At 42.3% G+C, this 25,244-nt stretch overlaps 1 protein-coding gene across 1 annotated transcript in view; it reads left to right on the top strand.

Annotated features, from left to right (window-relative positions):
* Positions 1-3,653: 3,653 nt before the first annotated feature.
* Positions 3,654-25,244, top strand: part of LOC128694332 (uncharacterized) — a 61,885-nt gene continuing 40,294 nt past the window's right edge. Inside the window, exons 1-2 of the mRNA XM_070093473.1 lie at positions 3,654-3,782; positions 21,745-21,874. Of these exons, the coding sequence (XP_069949574.1) occupies positions 3,654-3,782; positions 21,745-21,874 (259 nt within the window). The remainder of the gene's footprint in view (positions 3,783-21,744; positions 21,875-25,244) is intronic.

Below are 25,244 nucleotides of genomic sequence, written 5' to 3'. Positions count from 1 at the left end.
TAGTGGCGACCAGTGAAGAGGCGGGGGCCAGGAGCCTGGACTCGACCCCTGCAACCTCAACTAGGTGAGTACAACTAGGTGAATACACACACACACAGAAGTAAGACGAGAGAGAGGGGTGGGTTGATTGCATCTTCTTGGACTGCAAGAAGGCCTTCGACACAGTTCCTCACAGGAGATTGGTGCAGAAGCTAGAGGATCAGGCGCGTATAACTGGAAGGGCACTGCAGTGGATCAGAGAATACCTGACAGGGAGGCATCAACGAGTTATGGTACGTGATGAGGTATCACAGTGGGCACCTGCGACGAGCGGGGTCCCACAGGGGTCGGTCCTAGGACCTGTGCTATTTCTGGTATATGTGAACGACATGATGGAAGGGTTAGACTCAGAAGTGTCCCTGTTCGCAGATGATGTGAAGTTAATGAGGAGAATTAAATCAGATGAGGATCAGGTAGGACTTCAAAGAGACCTGGACACCTGGTCCAGCAACTGGCTTCTCGAATTTAACCCCGCCAAATGCAGTCATGAAGATCGGGGAAGGGCACAGAAGACCGCAGACGGAGTATAGGCTAGGTGGCCAAAGACTGCAATCTCGCTCACGGAGAAAGATCTTGCGGTGAGTATAACATCGAGCATGTCTCCGGAAGCACATATCAACCAGATAACTGCTGCGGCATATGGGCGCCTGGCAAACCTGAGAATAGCGTTCCGATACCTTAGTAAGGAATCGTTCAAGACACTGTACACCGTGTACGTCAGGCCCATACTGGAGTATGCGGCACCTGTTTGGAACCCCACTTGATCAAGCACGTCAAGAAATTAGAGAAAGTGCAAAGGTTCGCAACAAGGTTAGTCCCAGAGCTAAGGGGAATGTCCTATGAAGAAAGGTTAAGGGAAATCGGCGTGACGACACTGGAGGTCAGGAGGGTCATGGGAGACATGACAACGACATATAAAATACTGCGCGGAATAGACTAGGTGGACAAAGACAGGATGTTCCAGAGATGGGACACAGAAACAAGAGGTCACAATTGGAAGTTGAAGACTCAGATGAGTCAAAGGGATGTTAGGAAGTATTTCTTCAGTCATAGAGTAGTCAAGCCGTGGAATAGCCTAGAAAGTGACGTAGTGGAGGCAGGAACCATACATAGTTTTAAGACGAGGTATGATAAAGCTCATGGAGCAGAGAGAGAGGACCTAGTAGCAATCAGTGAAGAGGCGGGGCCAGGAGCTAAGACTCGACCCCTGCAACCACAAATAGGTGAGTACACACACACACACACACACACACACACATATATATATATATATATATATATATATATATATATATATATATATATATATATATATATATATATAATATATATATATATATATATATATATATATATATATATATATATATATATATATATATATATATACATACTATCCCTCCTGTCTTCTGAGACAGGAGGGATAGAGGACACATGATAACAACATATAAAGTACTTAGAGGAATTGACAAGGCGGATAGGGACAGAATGTTTCAGAGATATGATACAGCAATAAGGGGCCACAACTGGAAGTTGAAAACTCAGATGAGTTACAGGGATGTTAGGAAGTAATTCTTCAGCCATAAAGTTGCCAGGAAGTGGAACAATCTGGAGAGCGATGTAGTGGAGGCAGGATTCATACACAGCTTTAAGAAGAGGTACAATAAAGCTCCTGGAGCAAAATAAGAGTGGATCTAGTAACGACCAGCGAAGAGGCGGGGCCAGGAACTGTGACGCGATCCCTACAGCCACAAATAGTAAATACACACACACAAACACACACCAGTAGTCGCTCTAGTAGCGACCAGTGAAGAGGCGGGGTCAGGAGCTATGACTCGACCCCCTGCAACCACAGTTTGGTGAATTAAGTGAGTACACACACACACACACACACACACACACACACACACACACACACACACACACACACACACACACACGCAGCAGTCACGTGGACAAGAGCTGTTTATGGTAGCTGTGTCAACAGTTAAATGAGAACCTGAGAAGACTTTCAACCTTGAAGACCCATCCTGGCAGCAACCTGCTGATTGCTGGATTAATGGGTGTTACCTGCTAATTACTTGATTAATGGGGGTTACCTGCTGAGTGTTTGATTAATGGAAGTTACTGCTTATGTCCTCCACGAGGGTCATTAAGGCTGTTTATCCTGGTAGCATTCTGTTGGTTGGTTAATGGAGGCTTACCTGTTGGTTGGTTGATTAATGGGGTTTAACTGTTGATTGGTTGAATATTGGGGTTTGCTTGTTGGTTTATTAATGGGGCTTGCCTGTTGTTTGATTAATGAGGCTTGCCTGCTGTTTGGTTGACTAATGGGGTTTGCCTTTTGGTTGATTAATGAGGCTTGCCTGTTCGTTGTTTAATGGGACTTGCCTGCTGTTTGGCTGACTAATGGGGTTTACCTGTTAGTTCATTAATTGGGACTTTCCTGTTGGTTGATTAATGGGGTTTGCCTGTTGGTTGATTAATGGGGCTTGCCTGCTGGTTGGTTGACTAATGGGGCTTGCCTCTTTGTTGATTAATGGGATTTGCCTGCTGTTTGGTTACTAATGGGGGTTGAACCCATGGCAGGTGAGTGCTAAGGCTCACAGGAGAGTGCGTTATCCACTCGGCCACCTGGCCTATTGGTTCCCTTATTCACTAGTACATTTGTGTGGGAATGTTTATATGCGCTGCCTCCGGGGAGTATCTCTTCTGTTACAGCATATTAGGTTGCGTTCTTACATTTTAAATGTCTTAAATTGTAATCGCCAAACAACATGACATGTGGGACTCGGGTTGAGAAATTATTTTTTTTCTCCAGAAAGTAATTAGTTTTCAGAAGCTGGTCTTTGACCTGTTGGGAAGTTAGGTTAGGTAAGGATTGTCAGGAAACAAGACAAGTGTTTCCCGACGCGGGTCTTAGTCATGTGATGACCCACAGCTGGAGCTTTTGGTCATCTGACCGAGACCTTTTCCTGGCTTGGTGGCTTATATACAGCAACAATAACTGGGTTCTAGTTCTCAATTTTTAATGCCAAAATTTTAACTATATCACTTGTGGTATAAAGTTACTCAGTGGAAAAGAGCGACTCTGACATACAGACCAAACTCTTCTTGTCGCCTCTCCTTTCAGCTGCTTGTAAGTAGAATCAGGGACTATGAACCGCTGTTTTTGCTTGAAATATTTAGTGTGTTAGTAACTAGGTGGAGGTGATTAGTTGCAACATTGTGGGGGAGGGGGGGGGAGCAGCAAGGTGGTCGGGACCAGGTGAAGAAGTCACCTTGGTCAGCATCTCATTGTTTAGTTGCTAGGCTCCGCAGTCTCATACCCCGTCCTTCCTTGTTTCTCTCTCTCTCTCTCTCTCTCTCTCTCTCTCTCTCTCTCTCTCTCTCTCTCTCTCTCTCTCTCTCTCTCTCTCCCTCCCACCCTCCTAATATCCCTGCTACCTAGTTTCCTCTCCCTGACATCACATTACCCATTTTCCTCTTCACCTATGTGCCCCCATGTCCTAACACCCAGTTACCTATCTCCTACCTGAGTGCCCTTCACTTAGGCGATGCTCTCAGCGCTACGTGGCTAGGAGAAAATGTTCTCGTGCTCAGTGCCTATCAGGATGGATCTGCAGCGTAGTGCCGATCAGGATGGATCTGCAGCGCAGTGCCGATCAGGATGGATCTGCAGCGCAGTGCCGATCAGGAGAGATCTACATCTCAGTGCCGATCAGGACGAACTTGCGACTCAGGTAAACAGAAAAAAAAGTATACAAGCAAGAGACAGATAAAGAGAAGTCAGGAAGACAGACAAAAAAGGCATGCAGACCAACAAGAAACAGGCAGTAAAGCTAAGCAGATAAACAGAAGACATGCAGACAAATAGAAAAGAGGTAGACAGACGGAAAACAGGCAGTCAGGTATATGAAACACAGACAGGCAGACAAGAAGAGAGCCATACAGACATACATACAGAAAAAAGCACGTGAACACTATCCAGCCTCCCAGACACGTGTGTTTACGTTCGTCTCAACGAGACGGATTCATAGTCGCATTTCTTGCGGTCGACCTCCAGACGTAAACACCGCCAGGCCAGTCTTCTTTACCCTCATTTGTCTCCAGTTTACCTATTTATCCGCCCCCCGAGGTTCCTTAGTAATTAGTGCAGATATAATGAGCGCATTACAGGATAATAGTGCCATGGATAATGAGGATATTAAACAAATGCTTCACCTTTGTTTAAGAATGATGTGGCCTAATTGTTAAATTAAATAAAGAGTATATACGTGAGTGTGCATTAATACGCATATTTTTATGTACGCCTGTGTGTGTGCACATGCTTATACACAAGTGTATATGAATGTGCTTTAATATGTATACATTGTATGTCTTGTGTATTGTAAAATTGTTTATTGCATTTCCTTATTCATGGACACACTTAATATATTAGTAAATTGTGTATGCATGAAGGGATTATGTAACAGTGTCTCTGTAATTCAGTTTATGCACTCTCCTTGGCAGACTAATTTAGTTAATGTGGATGTAAACAGACGGTAAATATTGTTTAAACAAAAATTTGATGCAGAAGGAATGCGTAAATCGCATGCTACTCAGGCCGAGTGTTGGTCATATAATCCTGGTGTTTGTTGTGTTAGTGACTAGGTGTTTGTTGTGGTGGTGACGCATTAGACTGCGTCACATTCACTCGTAAAGCACGTTCAGGCGCAGTGGTCAAAAACAAGGAAATGCTAATTGGTTGTTTATGCCTGGGTTGGCAGTGTGTGTGTGTGTAATAGTTACTACAAGGTGTTTCACTCATAGGAAGCCCCGAATTATTGTTTACTACAGACATGCAAACAGAACGGATGCAACTACGGGAGTACCAGCTCGGGACCTCCTACGAGTGAAACACACTGGAGATGTAATAATGTTGGTAGAATTGACAATATGTTAGGTAAAAGGGCATATTTTATAACTAATGCAACATTTTACTGTGGCAACGTTTCGCTCTCTAGGAGCTTTGTCAAGCTGTTATGTCTTGAAGATGAATGGTTCAGAGAACCGACAAGTTCTGTTACGTCTTGATCACTAGGTACAAGTGAGAATGAATAGATTAGAGAGGGACCTGACCTCTCATTGATTACCTTCTTCTACTAGTGGGCTGCGCCTCACCTTTTGACGGTATCAATTTCACATTGTTCCAGACTATGGAGCAAAACTTTTCTGCAGGCTGAGGGACTGACTACCTCAAAACTACGTCTTCAAACGTGATGGGCTGATTACATCTTTACATCACTGCTTCTGCTGACTCCTCTGTACTCGACTAAAGAAGCCTACTGTGAAAGTGAAACCTAACTGTTGTACACATGTCTTATCAGTTATTGAAGATTGAGACACTTAAGCAACATATGGGAATCTTTATTCAGAAATGTTTCGCCACACAGTGGCTTCATCAGTCCAATACAAAGTAGAAAGGCGTAAGGAGAGGAGGAGTCTGACAGACACTGCAGCATCATGGGATCTTGTTACAAAGAATTCTTCAACACTTGTCCAACCTTTGGACGAAGACCTACTTCGACTAGTGGATGGTACCACTATGACCCCACCTCCTGCTTCGCCTCACCTCACTACAGTATATAAGCCACATCTACGGCCCTATGCTGTACATTCTACAAGATTGATGGACTGAACACATCGACTCCAGGCTGAGGGACTGATTACCTCAAACTCCTCCTCTCCTTATGCCTTTCTACTTTGTATTGGACTGATGAAGCCACTGTGTGGCGAAACGTTTCATGAATAAAGATTCTCATATGTTGCTGAAGTGTCTCAATCTTCAACTTGTCAGTTGTTCAAACCATTCATCACAATTATCAGTTATTACTCTGATACCGGAGAAGTACTGGTATCGTAGGGGTTCTTAAAAGGAGATATCGAGGGTTGAAGGTAGACACACTGGTTGGATGGTAACGATATATTGCCAGACTGTGATGATGGGAGATGGAGCCCAGCCTCTGCCTTGTCCTAGCCTTTGTCAAATGCCGACTGAGACCGAGGTAGCTCGCCTCACACTCAAGCTGCATCCCGTGACGTCATACAGTCACAGGCCTAAGGGGTCTTCTATATAAACACATGGATGATACTATAATGCTCAGCTAATCTATACAACACATGTAAGGGGATTCAGCAACTATGCTGACAGCTCGGTCATGTTACGTATGTCGTCTCGACATACACTACTATCTTATAGGCTGAACAGGCAGGTGGTTCTGGGCTGATTCTATACAATAACAAATTCATATATAACTTAAAACTAATGGATGGTATCATAATGGCTGTTAACAAAATGAGTTTTACGTAATGCATTACAAACTATAAGAACAAATCATTGTACAATATGGATGGATTTGATCGATCGATCTGTATTCATGCACTCTACGGATTCTGAGGAAGAATAAATATATATATACAAGGTGAAATTAACAGCAAAGGCATCTGGTGTGCACTCAGATCATTACTGTCAAATTCTCAAAATACGGAGGGAACGTGAATACAAAAAAAAATCAAAAATTTTCTGAAAAGCTAATCAGTTAATAACAAACAGTTGACAATTTACTTCATCTCGTACATCTAGTTATACAGACTATGTACATTTAAACCCAATTCTGCGAGGGTGAGGTTTACATATGCAGAATGGTTATCATCTCTGGGAGGATCGAATTCCTCTGCAATGGCTAACACATGCCATGACTGAGGGAGATCTGAACGAGTATCTACAAAAGATACTTGTGGGGTTCTCATTACTTGTCGAGTACGCAGGAAGTAATGACATTCAGGTTGATTATCTGACTGAGTATTTGAGGTAGAGGGTACAGAGTCAAGAGGATTTTCAGCATCTGTCACATTAGTCTGGGTAGCAATATCATCAACATCGCATACTAATTTCATATGATCTAAATGCAATTCTTTGTACTTACCAGTACTAATTTCTCTAACCTTATACTTATTACCAGAGATATGTTCTACAACTCGATAAGGGCCAACAAACTTTTGATCGAGCTTAGGCATTTCGGATGTTTTGTTGAAATTTGTCAGCATTATTCTTGAACCTACTTTGACTTTTGATGGCTTAGCATGGCTATTAGTTACTCTAGTAAATTCTGCTGTTGATTTATGAAGTGTTTCAAGGATTCTTCTAAAAACACTTTGATCCATGCTGGTACGAGTTGCTACGAAATCATCAGGGTTGTAATTGAGTTTCGGAGTGGAATATAACAACTCATAGGGTAAACGCTTGTCTACACCATACAATGCATAATGTGGAGTATCACCTATGGAAGCATTGTAAGCAGAATGTATGGCACATTGGACATCTGGTATAACTTCATCCCAAGTTTCACTATTGGGGTTGATAGTGGCTCTCAGGACATCAAGTACAGTACTTTCTTATTGGTTCGTTCGGCTAACCCATTGCTGGCAGGATGAGGAACAATGGTGGATTTAGAGATCTTGTATAAAGTACACAAATTTTCAAGAATCTCATTACAGAATTCACCTCCATTATTTGTTACTAAGGACTTAGGGGTGGTATGCCTGCAGATAATGCGTTCTTTAAACGCTTTAGCTACTGTCTCTGCAGTCTTATCTGCAATAGGAACTAACTCACAATATCTGGTGAAATGGTCTACCATAACACACAGATGTTTGTTGCCTTGGAGGGAACATTTAAAATTGGTTAACAAGTCAAGGGCAACTCTTTCCCATGGTTCGCTAGTGGTTGGATACACTTAGATTGGATTAGGACCATTGACATTTCCTTTATGCTGCATACAAACACTACATTTCTTAACATACTCTGAAATGTCAGTTGCCATACGTGGCCAAAAGTATTTCATTCTGGCTTGTTTCACAGAACGATCCATACCAGGGTGTGCAACACCTGGTGCATCGTGAACTAGCTGTAGAGCTACGTTCACTAGTGACTGTGGAATTACTAACTGGTAAACTCTTCTACTTGGAGTACCCAACTCGGCTGTTCGATACAGTAATTCCTGGCTCATTAAAAAGTCACTAATGGGTGCTGGTGGCTTCACAGTAAGAATAAGATCTTCCTGGAGCAGGAATCGAATCACCAGAACACAAGGGATCGGTTCTTTCTTACTGGAGGAATGAACAAACTCAGTGGAGTGGATGACTCTCCCCGGTTGAAAAAAAAATAACGCTATAACACGCAATATGAGCAAGGGAGAACGAATCTACTATCTCAAACTGCAAGCACAGGAGAAAATAAATGAACACGGTCAACAATGGTGATATTCAATCTGAGTCGCACATAGTGACATGAGGTATCAGCTATAAACTTCACTTACAAACGTTAACAACATGTGAAAGTTACTCGAGAAATGACTTCTTACATTGCACTGATTGCTGTCAACTAGGATGGGATCACCATCTGGAGCACAAGGAACAACAACAGACACTCTAGTGAGAGCACTAGCCGCAACAGAGACGTCTTTCTGCAGGCGGCATGTCACATCAACAAGAGATGGCATTACTAGTTTCAAGTAATCGTTTTCTGACAAGGCATCCCCTGTGGAGAAACTACTACTTGAACTAGCAGACATTGCAAGGATAGGCTGTACAATCAAAGCAGTCTAAGTGTCCCCGGACACTTGAGGCAACGGAACACTATCTTGCAAGTCTGAAGGTGTAGGTGGAACACAGATGGGAGTGACAGAGTTACTAGTGCCTGACCGCTCGGCTACATTAATAAGTAATTCACGGATCTATAGGAACTTAATCTGAACTTCACATTTCGCAGCACTTTAACAAATCTCAGATACAAGCTATGAGAACAAACACATTGCTCAAGGGCTAGGTATTGTCTTTCAGTCAGTAAGGGAATATTGGTACTGTGGACTGATTCATATTGACTTTGACTGGCATGATACACTAAGTGAACGTTCAAAAGTGACTGGGACATCTCAGTGAACTTACTGAAGGACATAAAGGCAAGAAAAATAGAGAGAATGACACAATAAGCTTAAATGGGAAGAAAATGCTTAACTATTCTGCATAATTAATTAAAAATTGACAGGTCACACAGTGAGCAAAGAAACTCACAGTCACAGATAAAATGCTTATCTGAACAAACAATACTTTGAAAATCAAGAGAACTTGTACTTTACTCAAATCTAATTTGCTCAACTTTTACTTTAAATTGAATGAATGGCACAGTGAGTTGTCTTTACTTTCAATGCAAAAGGGAAATACACAATAAAATGATAAAATGGACTCAATAAAGCTTTTGCAAAAATAAAACAAACTGGGACACAATTCACTGAAATAAAATAAAATGGCACACAAAGAATAAAATATTATGCACAGAACAGAGCATATGAAACTGCACTGAAATAACTGTAGCAATATTGCAAATAACAATTGCTAATCAACAAGTATTGCACAACACTGCATATAATTTTTGCAAGAAAAATTTTAAAGACAACACAATCTTTACACAAGAATTATTGCAAAATGAGTCAGTGTGCAATAATAAAAATTATTACACACACAAGAAAAGAAATATATCAAGGAATGAACTGAGAGAACACTTTAACTCTTAACTACAACTTAAACAACACTTAAGCAAAAGAACAATTTACTCTAAAAGAAGAACTTAAAAATTGCAGTAAGTGTGAATTTGTTCAATGAAACATGAAAAATAATAGGTTCTAAAACACAGAACAAAAAAGTTTGAACACTTAAACAAACACTGAGTCTGATCGAGAGTCACTGAATGTCACTAAGAAAATCACTGGAACACAAAAGAAATGTCTCAACACTTGCAAATGTCTCTATGAAAAATATTATCGCTGTAACGACTTGGTGAAGAATAAGGTTGATGGTAGTGGAGAGTAGAGGAGACTGGTTGCTGACTCACTGCTCCTCAGCACACTTGATCGTAGAATTGCGCTTAAATCGACGATAGACACACACAGGAGGCTTTCAACAGTTGGCGCCACTGTTGAAGACACACTCTAGCTCTTGACCCCTATGTGGTCCTTAAAATATTGTGCTATAACCCCTCGTAGTGTACCAAAACACTGGTAGAGGTTGGGTGAGTACCAAAACACAGTGGGAGTGGTTGGGTTAGTGGGTTAATGGCTGGGTGGGGCATCTGAGGCCGCGTGGTGAGTGGGTGGGTGGGTGGGCTTAACAAGGCTAAGACCAGGGGTGGTGAGACACATGTGGTGAGTGAGCCTATGGGTTGAACGGCGTAAGCCTCACTGAGGACAACCACACTGCTGTGAAGATAATTCTAAGCCGGCTGGCTTAAAATACACCCACGAAATACCACAACACCACAGGGATGAAAAAGAGCACTCAGAATGGCTTGGAGCTTGAATCACAAGCGATGAAGACTGTACTCACGTGGATTGCTTGAGTACTGGGGTGACACCTGGGTTAGTTGCTAGCTGGCTTATCTTAACCCTTCACACAAAATAGCTTGATAACTTCTCACAATGAAAACAGCAGGGGTGGAAGCTGGCTTGGCAGGCAAAAGAACTGGATGGAGTAGGCTAGGCTGGACTGGACTCGGTTGTTCTGACTCCCCCACCACAGACTGGAAGCTGGCTTATTTTGCAAACTCGGGTCAACCCCTCGGGAGTGATGCAAATAAGCAGATAAACACTAATACAAAGAGACTGACCAGTGAATAATGTAGTGGCTGGTAGAAGCTTGAGAGAGTAGCTGGCTTGAGGTAGCTGGCTGGGGTAGGTCGAGCGTACCCTGCTCGGCAGGCCTACTCACAAGATGGCAGCAGGCTCGGTGGAAATTTATCTCCAGAAATCGCTGTAATCGTCAGAATTACAGGCCCTCCGTTGCCACCATTTATCGTAGGGGTTCTTAAAAGGAGATATCGAGGGTTTAAGGTAAACACACTGGTTGGATGGTAACGATATATTGCCAGACTGTGATGATGGGAGATGGAGCCCAGCCTCTGCCTTGTCTTAGCCTTTGTCAAATGCCGACTGAGACCGAGGTAGCTCGCCTCACACTCTAGCTGCATCCCTTTGACGTCATACAGTCACAGGCCTAAGGGGTCTTCTATATAAACACATGGATGATACTATAATGCTCAGCTAATCTATACAACACATGTAAGGGGATTCAGCAACTATGCTGACACTGGGACTTCGATATGAGCTGAGGCAGGATAATAACTTCTAGCCTGTAAAACTGATCTGTGTAAAAAAAATAAGAAGTACTTCCTTTCATCTCTGGTTTGTCTATTTTCAGTTGTGATGTAAATGATTTATAAAACAAGTTGAAGAATGAGACACTTGTACAACATTTGTGAATCTTTATTGAGGAAACGTTTCGCCACACAGTGGCTTCATCAGTGTTATACAAATCAGAAAGGAATAAGGAGAGGAGGAGCTTGAGGTAATCAGTACCTCAGCCTGGAGGTGATGTGTTCAGTCCATCAATCTTGTAGAATGTACAGCACAAGACCGTAAACGTGGCTTATATACTGTAGTCAGGTGAGGTGAAGCAGGAGGAGGCGGGGTCATAGTGGTACCATCCACTAGTCGAAGTAGGTCTTCGTCCAAAGGTTGGACAAGTTTTGAAGAATTCTTTATATCAAGATCCCATGATGATGCAGTGTCTGACGAATGTGATGAATGGTTTTGAAAACCGACAAGTTGTATAAGATTTGTATAAGACTGATGAAGCCACTGTGTAGCGAAACGTTTCTTCAATAAAGATTCCCATATGTTGCATAAATGTCTCAGTTCCTCAACATAAGAAAGGAGGAACACTGTAGCAAGCTTACTGACCCATACAAGGAAGGTCCTGCTCAAACCCAAACCCACTAACCAAAATATTTGCCAAACCCATTTTCATGTGGAAGAAGAAGAAGAAGAGGAGTTCGGGGTAATCAGTCCCTCAGTCTGGAATCGATGTGATGAAATTAAGACACATGTGCAACATCTGGGTATCTTCATTGTAGACGTTTCGCCATCCTGTGGCTTTATCACTACAAATTCCAGGACATAACTTGAAGACAGTAAAACTATGTACAGAAGATGAGGTAATCAGTCCCTCAACCTTGGAGTAGTGCGAAGAGCACCGTAGTCGTGGAATCGATGTGTTCAGCTGCCTTTTACGCCGTCTTGCTCCAGTGCCTCGCACTTCAAACTGTCTATCCTCCATCTCTAATCTATCAATACCTCCGGTCCATCTGTCTTCGAAGGTTGTCAGCTTTAATTTTTAAGCCTCTCGGTTTTCTTTGTTTCTCTTATATCTGGAATCGGCCAAGTTCTAAGCATTGTTTCCCAGGTGTGAGTGGACTCCGTACTGCTGCTGTGTATTGTGTTCTGAGAGAGGTCTGACATACCTCCTGAAAGATCTGTGTTGAGGGTTCTAAAAGTAGTTCGAAAGTTTGGCAACTTTTAAAGCGCTGTGTGTGTGTAGTTACCTATTTGTACTTACCTATATGTGGTTGCAGGGGTCGATTCACAGCGCCTGGCTTCCCCCCCTTTTCGCTGGTCACTACTAGGTCCACTCTTTTTCCCTGCTCCATGAGCTTTATCGCATCTCTTCTTTAAACTGTGTATGGATCCTGCCTACACTGCATCACTCTCCAGATTGTTCCACTTCCTGACAACTCTGTGGCAGAAGAAATACTTCCTAACATCCTTGTGACTCATCTGAGTCTTCAACTTCCAGTTATGACCCTTTGTTGCTGTGTCCCATTTCTGAAACATCTTGTCCATATCTACTTTGTCAATTCCTCTCAGTATTTTATATGTTGTTATCATGTCCCCTCCCCCTATCTTTCCTGTCCTTCAGTGTCGTCAGGTCGATTTCCCTTAGCGTCTCCTTGTAGGGCATTCTCTTTAGCTCCGGGATTAGCTTTGTTGCAAATCTATGCACTTTCTCTAATATCTTGACGTGCTTGATTAGGTGTGGGTTCCCTACTGGTGCTGCATACTCCAATATGGGCCTGACGTACACGATGTATAGAGTCTTGAACGATTCCTTGCTGAGGTGTCTGAACGCTATTCCTAGGTTTGTCAGGCGCCCATATGCTGCAGCAGTTATTTGTGCAAGACAGGTATACAATACCTACAAGATGAAAGTTAAGACACTTGTGCAACATCTGGTTATCTTTATTGTAGACGTTTCGCCATCCAGTGGCTTTATCAATGCAGAGTCTTGGACATAATTAGAAAACAGAAGAATTATATACAAAAGATGAGGTAATCAGTCCCTCAGCCTTGGAGGTGGTGTTTACAACACCGTGGTTGTAGAGACTCTGAAGCACAGGTAAGGAGACTGGCGCTTATATAGGCGTCAGTGAAGAGAGACGTGTAGCAGACGAGGGCATAGTCACTGGTAGGCTGGATTCCCCAGTGGAAGTAGGTCCTTCCCAAATTGATGGGCTAGTTGTAGAAGTCGTGAAGAAAGTCATGTAGATGTCCTCTGAATCAAGATACCATGATGTTGCAGTGCCTGACAAGTTGTGCAAGACAGGTATACAATACCGACAAGACGAAAGCTAAGACACTTGTGCAGCATCTGGTTTTCTTTATTGTAGACGTTTCGCCATCCAGTGGCTTTATCAATACAGATTCTTGGACATAATTAGATAAAGCCACTGGATGGCGAAACGTCTACAATAAAGATAACCAGATGTTGCACAAGTGTCTTAACTTTCATCAGCAGTTATTTTGTTGATATGCGCCTCAGGAATTGTGCTCGGTATTATACTCACCCCAAGATCCTTTTCCTTGAGTGAGGTTTGTAGTCTTCGTCCCGCTAGACTGTACTCTGTCTGCGGTCTTCATTGACCTTCATCAGTCTTCATGACTTTGCACTTGGTGAGGTTAAACTCCAGGAGCCAGTTGCTGGACCAGGCTTGTAGCCTGTCCAGATCCCTTTGTAGTTCTATCTGATCCTCATCCACTTGAATTCTCCATATTAATTTCATGTCATCTGCAAACAGGGACACCTCTGATTCTGTCCCTTCCGTCAAGTCATTCATATTTACCAGAAACAGCACCGACCCTAGGACTGATCCTTGTGGAACCCCGCTCGTCACAGGCGCCCACTTTAACTGCTCGTCACGTACCATCACCTGTTGTTTCCTTTTTGATAGGTATTCTCTGATCCATTGCATTGCCTCTCCTGTCTGCTCCACTAGCTTTTTGCACTAATCTCTTGTGCGTAACTGTGACGAAAGCATTCTTACAATCCAAGACAATACAGTCTACCCATCCCTCTCTCTCCTGCCTTCTGTCACCTTGTGAAACTCCAGTAGGTTCGTGCCACAAGATTTCCCCTCTCTGAAACCATGCTGGTTATTGTGTATAAGCTTATTCCTTTGTATGTGCTCCACCTGATAATCTTCTCCATGATTTTGCATACTATGCATATCAGTGACACTGGTCTGTAGTTTGATGTTACTTCCCTGTCTCATTTCTTAAAGATAGGGACTGCATTTGCTGTCTTCCACACCTTAGGTAGTTGCCCTGTTTCGATAGATGTGTTGAAGATTGTTGTTAATGGCACACACAGTGCCTCTGCTCCTTCTCTCAGGAACCACGAAGAGATGTCAGGTTTCACCACCTCTTTATTTCCTCCTCGGCTGTATGTATTGTATCTAGTACCTGTTGGTGCACCCTACCATTCCGGTTTACTGTAGTCCAATCTATCTCTAGTCTGTGTGTGTGTGTGTGTGTGTGTGTGTGTGTACTCACCTATTTGTGGTTGCAGGGGTCGATACATGGCTCCTGGCCCCGCCTCTTCACTGATCGCTACTAGGTCCTCTCTCTTCCTGCCCCATGAGCTTTATCAAACTTCTATGTCACTGTCCAGACTATTCCACTCCCCGACATCCTTCCTAATATCCCTTTGACTCATCTGAGTCAAAGGGATGTTAGGAAGTATTGTGTCACTCAGTGTATATACACTGAGAGTGACAGTGTCTCTACACTGAGTGTTTCACTCTCAGTGTATATACACTGAGTATTGTGTCACTCAGTGTATATACACTGAGTGTTGTGACACTGTGTATATACACTGATTGTTGTGACACTTTATATACACTGAGTGTTGTGACACTGTGTATATACACTGAGTGTTGTGTCACTCATTGTATATACACTGAGTGTTGTGGCACTCAGTGTATATATTCTGAGTGTTGTGGCACTCAGTGTATATACACTGAGTGTTGTGGCACTCAGTGTATATATTCTGAGTGTTGTGGCACTCAGTGTATATACACTGAGTGTTGTGGCACTCAGTGTATATATTCTGAGTGTTGTGGCACTCAGTGTATATATTCTGAGTGTTGTGGCACTCAGTGTATATATTCTGAGTGTTGTGGCACTCAGTGTATATATTCTGAGTGTTGTGGCACTCAGTGTATATATTCTGAGTGTTGTGGCACTCAGTGTATATACAATGAGTGTTGTGACAGTGTATATACACTGAGTGTTTACCTGGAGAGAGTTCCGGGGGTCAACGCCCCGGCGGCCCGGTCTGTGACCAGGCCTCCAGGTGGATCAGAGCCTGATCAACCAGGCTGTTGCTGCTGGCTGCACGCAAACCAACGTACGAGCCACAGCCCGGCTGGTCAGGAACCGACTTTAGGTGCTTGTCCAGTGCCAGCTTGAAGACTGCCAGGGGTCTGTTGGTAATCCCCCTTATATATGCTGGGAGGCAGTTGAACAGTCTCGGGCCCCTGACACTTATTGTATGGTCTCTTAACGTGCTAGTGACACCCCTGCTTTTCATTGGGGGGATGTTGCATCGTCTGCCAAGTCTTTTGCTTTCGTAGTGAGTGATTTTCGTGTGCAAGTTTGGTACTAGTCCCTCTAGGATTTTCCAGGTGAATATAATCATGTATCTCTCCCGTCTGCGTTCCAGGGAATACAGTTTTAGGAACCTCAAGCGCTCCCAGTAATTGAGGTGTTTTATCTCCGTTATGCGCGCCGTGAAGGTTCTCTGTACATTTTCTAGGTCAGCAATTTCACCTGCCTTGAAAGGTGCTGTTATTGTGCAGCAATATTCCAGCCTAGATAGAACAAGTGACCTGAAGAGTGTCATCATGGGCTTGGCCTCCCTAGTTTTGAAGGTTCTCATTATCCATCCTGTCATTTTTCTAGCAGATGTGACTGATACAATGTTATGGTCCTTGAAGGTGAGATCCTCCGACATGATCACTCCCAGGTCTTTGACGTTGGTGTTTCGCTCTATTTTGTGACCAGAATTTGTTTTGTACTCTGATGAAGATTTAATTTCCTCGTGTTTACCATATCTGAGTAATCGAAATTTCTCATCGTTGAACTTCATATTGTTTTCTGCAGCCCACTGAAAGATTTGGTTGATGTCCGCCTGGAGCCTTGCAGTGTCTGCAATGGAAGACACTGTCATGCAGATTCGGGTGTCATCTGCAAAGGAAGACACGGTGCTGTGGCTGACATCCTTGTCTATGTCGGATATGAGGATGAGGAACAAGATGGGAGCGAGTACTGTGCCTTGTGGAACAGAGCTTTTCACCGTAGCTGCCTCGGACTTTACTCTGTTGACGACTACTCTCTGTGTTCTGTTAGTGAGGAAGTTATAGATCCATCGACCGACTTTTCCTGTTATTCCTTTAGCACGCATTTTGTTGTGGCACTCAGTGTATATATTCTGAGTGTTGTGTCACTCAGTGTATATACACTGAGTGTTGTGACTCTCAGTGTATATACACTGAGGCTTTACTGCTGTCTCTTGACTGGTGGAAGACAGGTGATGTAGAATCTTTGAGTGGTCGATAGGCTTTAAACCTGCTTTACACACACACACACACACACAGTCATAGGAAGAGAGCCTTCTGTTATTCTCTCTCGCTCTCTCTTTTTCACCCTCTTATTTGACCTTGTAGTGGTGATGGAGCTACAAGTGCCTTCCATCAAGCACTTTACCTCTTATGAGTGTCACTGGTGATCAACAAGCACTTGCAACAATGTACGTCCTCTGTTGCAAGCCTCTTTTACCAATCTGTCAAGTCTAACTCACATCAACCTCCTCTGACCTTACGTGTCACTTTGTGTCTTCTGTCTCTTACTGGCAGTAGTGGTAGTAGATGGGATGCTAGTAGCAGTAGTAGTACTAGTAATAGTAGTTGTGGTAAGGGGTTGGATGTATTAATCAATAAATAATCTTTGTTTTTGATAGAAATACATTAGAGATATACACCTAGTAGCAGTGATGATAGTAGTAGTAGCAATAATTGTATCAGTATGATGGTAGTAGTAGTAGTAGCAGCAGTTGTATCAGTAGTGATGGTAGTAGCAGTAGTTGCAGTGGTAGAAACAATAATAATAATAATAATAATAATAATAATATCAACTATTATTATTAGTATTATTAATTTTATTATTAATTTATTATTATTATTATTATTATTATTATTATTATTATTATTATTATTATTATTATTATTATTATTATTATTATTATTACAACACAAGGATTAAAGTCAACTTTCATTGTATACACACCGATATATACATTTTTGATAACTGTAGTACCTATCGTTCGGTAGTTAACGAGTAAACTGCAGTGAATTTATCAGATATTAAGGTCAGTTGACATGACCTGACGTCAGTGATGTGTCACCCATCAAGTCTCCCTTTGATTCACTGACATTTGTAACTTCACGAGAACTTGTATTACTAGTGTTATTACTACTGTTGTTTTGATACAACCCATCCTCGTAAACTGTGTGGATCCCTCACACAGTTCATATCACTTCACGTTATTTAGGTTTGGTTCGAATAACTTAAGATAGGTTAGGTTAAGTTAGGTTAGGTCAGGTCAAATTAGGTCAGGTTTAGATAGGTTAGGTTAGGCTAAATTAGGTTTAGTTAGGTTAGGTTAGGTCAAATTAGGTCAGGTTTAGATAGGTTAGGTTAGGCTAAATTAGGTTTAGTTAGGTTAAGTTAGGTCAAGTCAGGTCAAATTAGGTTAGGTTAGGCTAGATTAGGCTTAGGTTAAGGTAGGTTAGGCTAGATTAGGCTTAGTTAGGTTAAGGTAGGTTAGGCTAGATTAGGCTTAGTTAGGTTAAGGTAGGTTAGGCTTGATTAGGTTTAGTTAGGTTAAGTTAGGTCAGGTCTGGTCAAATTAGGTCAGGTTTAGATAGGTTAGGTTAGGCTATATTAGGTTTAGTTAGGTTAAGGTAGGTTAGGCTAGATTAGGTTTAGTTAGGTTAAGGTAGGTTAGGCTAGATTAGGTTTAGTTAGGTTAAGGTAGGTTAGGCTTGATTAGGTTTAGTTAGGTTAAGGTAGGTTAGGCTAGAATTAGATAGATTAGGTCAGGTTACAATAAATTAGGTTATATGTCAGTTATTAGGGTATTGACCGTTTTATATTATAACTTAACGTTCTGAAGGATTTTTTCAACTGTGAAGCCATAATTAGTATAGTGATTCTTGCGTGACCGGAACAAAAAGGCAGAGCACCGTGACCGGAACAAAAATGGACAGCATAGCGTGACTGGAAAAAAAGGCATAGCAGTGCAGAGCAGAACAAAAAGGCATAGCACCGTGACTGGAACAAAAAGGCATAGCACCGTGACGAACAAAAAAGCATAGCACCGTGACGAACAAAAAAGCATAGCACCGTGACTGGAACAAAAAGGCATAGCACCGTGACGAACAAAAAAGCATAGCACCGTGACTGGAACAAAAAGGCATAGCACCGTGACTGGAACAAAAAGGCATAGCACCGTGACTGGAACAAAAAGGCATAGCACCGTGACTGGAACAAAAAGGCAGAGCACCGTGACTGGAACAAAAAGGCAGAGCATCGTGACTGGAACAAAAAGGCATAACACCGTGACTGGAACAAAAAGGCATAGCACCGTGACTAGAACAAAAAGGCATAACACCGTGACTGGAACAAAAAGGCATAGCACCGTGACTGGAACAAAAAGGCATAGCACCGTGACTGGAACAAAAAGGCAGAGCACCGTGACTGGAACAAAAAAGCATAGCACCGTGACTGGAACAAAAAAGCATAGCACCGTGACTGGAACAAAAAGGCAGAGCACCGTGACTGGAACAAAAAGGCATAGCACCGTGACTGGAACAAAAAGGCATAGCACCGTGACCGGAACAAAAAGGCAGAGCACCGTGACCGGAACAAAAAGGCATAGCACCGTGACTGGAACAAAAAGGCATAGCACCGTGACTGGAACAAAAAGGCATAGCACCGTGACTGGAACAAAAAAGCATAGCACCGTGACTGGAACAAAAAGGCATAGCACCGTGACTGGAACAAAAAAGCATAGCACCGTGACTGGAACAAAAAGGCATAACGCCATGACTGGAACAAAAAGGCATAGCACCGTGACTGGAACAGAAAGGCATAGCACCGTGACTGGAACAAAAAGGCATAACACCGTGACTGGAACAAAAAGGCATAGCACCGTGACTGGAACAAAAAAAAATAGCACCGTGACTGGAACAATACGCGTATAACCAGTACTTAGGAGAATAAAACTTTGGTCTGACGCATAAGTTTTATTGATGTGCGGGTTATATGGGAAAAATGCCTTAGACTGGTCATTATTATTTTTACAGAGAAGCGGTAAACCCGTATTAGGTTTGGTACGAGGGGAAAAATGAGGATAAATGCCGTGTTTAGTCGACCCACCTGAGAGGACGACAGTTAGCTTATTAAAAAAAATTACAAAATTGTGTTCAATCAGCCTAGTCTTCAAATCTTTCCCACCCTGACCTATATGTGCCAAACCACAAATTGTGCAAAGTTTTTGTATATTTTGTATTTACGGAGACGTATATACATTGAGAGGTGTATATATGTCCGTATATTAGTGAAAAAAGTATTCTTCATTGGTGGTGTACAGGTGATATGCAAACTTAATGACCCTCATGTAGTGGATAGGCTTTAAACACATAATTCAACCAACCAGTCCTGCATTTAAGGTGATTTGTAGTTGTTAAAAGTTAGCTGGTTGAGTGAGCACTGTTGTGTAAGGCTGACTAACGTCTTGGACGTCTTTCACCAACAGTAGTGCTACGCTACTGTTGGCGAATTGTGCAATTATATGATATGTACACCGTGATGTATATATACGCTGTGAGTTTATTTTAATCCCTCTTATAGGGGCACAAGTATTATTGACTAGTGGTGAACAGTTGACATGCAGACTTTTGAAGGTGGTCATTTGCGCGCTGGAGGCCAGATGTCAAAAATATAAAATCGAAAATTTTTGGATAAATGAGTTGAGCTTACAAAAAAAAAAAAATAGGTATAAAGTCCAGGGATGTCGCCATCACACTGTGCACGGGTATACCCCTGTATCCTGGACGACACCAACTGTAAGATATGTGAACAGACACAAATCTCACTGTATCTGCTGTGTTTCTGTCCCTATCTGACGGAGATGCATGAAGCTGTCTCATATACCGTGGTAGGAGACCACGGTCTAATGTACCTCTATGTTGATCTTCATGTTAGAACTTGCAATGTGAATGAGCTATTTGTATTTATCTTCTGTGTGATAACTGCACAGTGCATCTTGTAGTTAGCAGTCAGCCTAACAAGTTAGCGTGGTACTGAAGTAACTATCACATGAAACTGAGATAAAAACATTATTATTATTATTATTATTATTATTATAATTATTATTATTATTATTATTATTATTATTATTATTATTATTATTATTATTATTTTATTCTATTATTATTATTATTATTATTATTATTATTATTATTATTATTATTATTATTATTATTATTATGTTACTATTATTAGTTATTATCATCATCATCATCAAGGTTAATAAATGGTAAGCTTAGTTATGTTATACAGAGCCTGGGGAATGGGAGGTAACTGGATTTGATCAGAGAGAGTGGAGGTTATTTCCAATTCCTGAGATCAAGAGCCCTTCGCCAGCATCATAGCTCTTGTGAGGAGAGCAAACAAGGATGAATAATAACGAAACGTTTCGCCTGCACAGCAGGCTTTACCCCTCGAATCCCGGAGACAGTAAATTCACGAGACTGACTGTTTTCAAGGCTGAGGGACGGATGACCTCAAAATTACCTCGCCACTGTTGCTGTCTCCAGTATTGTAATCGCCTCTATATTCGACTGATGAAGGCTGTTTTTCAGGCTAGATATTTCGTCGTTAAAGAGACCCAAGTATTGCACAGGTGTCTTATTGATCAACTTGTCAGTATTGTGTGTTATTAATGGGGGTAGAGGACACTGTAGGAGGGTCGTAGCAGACTGGGGGAGGCTCCCTGCTGCCTCAACACTCACTCCTCGCAAATACATTTTTTTTTTACTTAGATACACCCGTCCCACACTACGCATGAACGAGGGCAGTCAACTGAGGGGGTTACGTTGCGCACTGGTGCGTGTGCAGGCGCGGCGCAGTACAATACTGCGCCTCAGCGTGTTTACCTCAGATGATGGTGACCTTCGAAGTGGCGAACTCCGTCAACATTATAGGCTCCTTCTACATCATCCTGGCTAATTTGAGCAGTATTTGCTGTTTCTATAATCTTCGTCAGGAGGAAGGTGAAGGTCAGAGTGGGAGGAGCAACTGGTGAAAACTGAGAGAAACAGGGGGAGGGAACTTAGCGTGCACTACGTGGGTTCTGGTCCACGTGTACAGGTAGTGTGGGTTTGTTTACACAAGCGAGGCCAGCTGGCACACGCCAAGCTCTAGCTGGACGGATATCAGCATTTTGGAGCACTTTTGTTCTGAGTTGAGAGCTTCCCTGTTGGTGCACACACAACCACAAATAGGTGAGTACAAAACGATAACTTTCATGCAGCAATGAGTGGACCAAGTAACGACCAGCGAAGAGGTAGGGCCAGGAGCTGTGATTCGACGCCTGCAACAGCAAATAGATGAGTACACATATACGCACATACCAGAGCCAGATATAGACATGACAGTTACCACACATACGTCGGTAGAAAGTTAGAAGACTCGACTAAAAAATAAAAGTAACGTCCTCACCCCTTCCCTTGAGTTCACGTACACTCAGATATATTAATCTAATATAATGCAGCTTAGCCCTGACAAATTCATTTTGGGTCAGTCTACATTATCTTGGGCCAGTCTACATTATCTCGGGTCAGTCTACATTATCTTGGATCAGTCTACATTATCTTGAGCCGGTCTACATTATCTCGGGTCAGTCTACATTATCTTGGGTCAGTCTACATTATCTTGGGCCAGTCAACATTATCTTGGGTCAGTCTACATTATCTTGGGTCAGTCTACATTATCTTGGGTCACTCTTAAATGTCCTCGTACGAGGATACTTAATTAGGAAAGCACAAATATAAACATAATAACGAATAAGACACAAGCAACAGTTGGGTGTTGCTCTTCCACTTCTCGATGCCAAATATATAATGAATATCATTTCAAGAGTACAGACACAAATGTCATAGGAAAACTGCACAATGGATAAGCAAAAGAGTGACTTTTTGTTGAAGAAATGTAGAGAATGAAGAGTGAAAAGCTCTATCAGCCTTTTCCTAGCTGCAGACTCGACAAGCTTCATCACGAGTTGAAAGCTTTCTCAACACCTTTTCCTAAAACCTCGAAGACGGTGTCTGAAAACTACTTAAAGCTAACGGAAAAAAAAATTACGAGAAACCCCGATGAAAGACGCTTCTCGTAGGCAGCTTCAAGACGAGTCACTTCCGCATTGCTCAACAAGGAATGTACGGGGGATAACGGGGTTAATTATTTTGTTTTTTTTTTTCAGCTTTTCAGCTTGATGCATGGTTGACATGAGCTCAAGCTGAAAATGGAATATTTCCCTCAACGCCTGCGTCAACCTGTCACACTCAGTCTAACTCACCTTACCACTGAAAGTCGCACCACACACACACACATACACACACACACACACACACACACACACACACACACACACACACACACACACACACACACACACACACACACACACACACACATATATATATATATATATATATATATATATATATATATATATATATATATACATATACATAGACGTATTCTTTCTGTCAACACACCAGCCGTATCCCACCGAGGCAGGGTGGCCCAAAAGGAAAAACGCAAGTTTCTCCTTTTACATTTAATAATATATACAGGAGAAGGGGTTACTAGCCCCTTGCTCCCGGCATTTCAGTCGCCTCTTACAACACGCATGGCTTACAGAGGAAGAATTCTGTTCCACTTCCCCATGGAGATAAGAGGAAATAAACAAGAATAAGAACCAGAAAGAAAATGGAAGAAAACCCAGAGGTGTGTGTATATATATGCTTGTACATGTATGTTTAGTGTGACCTAAGTGTAAGTAGAAGTAGCAAGACTTACCTGTAATCTTGCATATTTATGAGACAGACAAAAGACACCAGCAATCCTACCATCATGTAAAACAATTACAGGCTTTCGTTTTACACTCACTTGGCAGGACGGTAGTACCTCCCTGGGCGGTTGCTGTCTATATATATATATATCGTGCCGAATAGGTAAAACTTGCGATTTTGGTTTAAATAGCAACGCTCTTCTTGCCGAATAAAGCAAGTGAAAATTTGTGTATGCGATAATTTCGTAAAAGTCATTCTGAAACTAACAAAAAAATGTTTAATTGTATTTGTTTATTATTAAATTATTATAAACTTACCTAAAATATGTTTAGTTGGATTAGGCTAAATTAAATTGTGCTTGGTATAATAAGGTTAGGTAAGTTTTCTAAGGTTCTTTTGGTACAAAATTATTAATTTCTACACTAACATAAATGAAAAAAATATATCTTTAACCGTGTAAGAGAAAGTTTTAGAAAGGACTTAATTTTAAACGAGTTCTTGCTAATTGACCAGTTTTACCTATTAGGCACGACATATATTCACTCCATCACTGTCTTGCCTCTGACAAGACAGTGATGGACTGAATGATGGTGAAAGTATTTCTTTTTCTGGCCACCCTACCTTGGTGGGAGACGGCCGATGTGTTAATATGTGTGTGTGTGTGTGTGTGTGTGTGTGTGTGTGTGTGTGTGTGTGTGTGTGTGTGTGTGTGTGTGTGTGTGTGTGTGTGTGTGTGTGTGTGTACTCACCTAGTTGTACTCACCTAGTTGAGGTTGCAGGGGTCGAGTCCAAGCTCCTGGCCCCGCCTCTTCACTGGTCGCTACTAGGTCACTCTCCCTGAACCATGAGCTTTATCGTACCTCTGCTTAAAGCTATGTATGGATCCTGCCTCCACTACATCGCTTCCCAAACTATTCCACTTCCTGACTACTCTGTGGCTGAAGAAATACTTCCTAACATTCCTTTGATTCATCTGTGTCTTCAGCTTCCAACTGTGTCCCAGTGTTGCTGTGTCCAGTCTCTGGAACATCCTGTCTTTGTCCACCTTGTCAATTCCTCTCAGTATTTTGTAAGTCGTTATCATGTCCCCCCTATCTCTCCTGTCCTCCAGTGTCGTCAGGTTGATTTCCCTTAACCTCTCCTCATAGGACATACCTCTTAACTCTGGGACCAGTCTTGTTGCAAACCTTTGCACTTTCTCTAGTTTCGTTACATGCTTGGCTAGGTGTGGGTTCCAAACTGGTGCCGCATACTCCAATATGGGCCTAACGTACACGGTGTACAGGGTCCTGAACAATTCCTTATTAAGATGTCGGAATGCTGTTCTGAGGTTTGCTAGGCGCCCATATGCTGCAGCAGTTATTTGGTTGATGTGCGCTTCAGATGTGCCTGGTGTTATACTCACCCCAAGATCTTTTTCCTTGAGTGATGTTTGTAGTCTCTGGCCCCCTAGACTGTACTCCGTCTGCGGTCTTCTTTGCCCTTCCCCAATCCTCATGACTTTGCACTTGGTGGGATTGAACTCCAGGAGCCAGTTGCTGGACCAGGTCTGAAGCCTATCCAGATCCCTTTGTAGTTCTGCCTGGTCTTCCCAGTGCTCCATCTTACCACACTGGATCAATACCTTGGCGCCCAGCCAACGCTAGACGTTTTGATCCAAGGCAGCCAGCATTCAGGCAGGTGGAAAATCTCCCATCGGTTGATGCATGCAAGGGATGAGATGAAATAGCTAACACCACCTGCCTGAATGCTGGCTGCCTTGGATCAAAACGTCTAGCGTTGGCTAGACGTTTGTATA

This window comes from Cherax quadricarinatus, chromosome 43, assembly GCF_038502225.1.
Source record: "Cherax quadricarinatus isolate ZL_2023a chromosome 43, ASM3850222v1, whole genome shotgun sequence".
Taxonomy (NCBI): domain Eukaryota; kingdom Metazoa; phylum Arthropoda; class Malacostraca; order Decapoda; family Parastacidae; genus Cherax; species Cherax quadricarinatus.
Note: the sequence above shows the minus strand (reverse complement) of the source record. Positions and strands in the feature narration are given on the sequence as shown.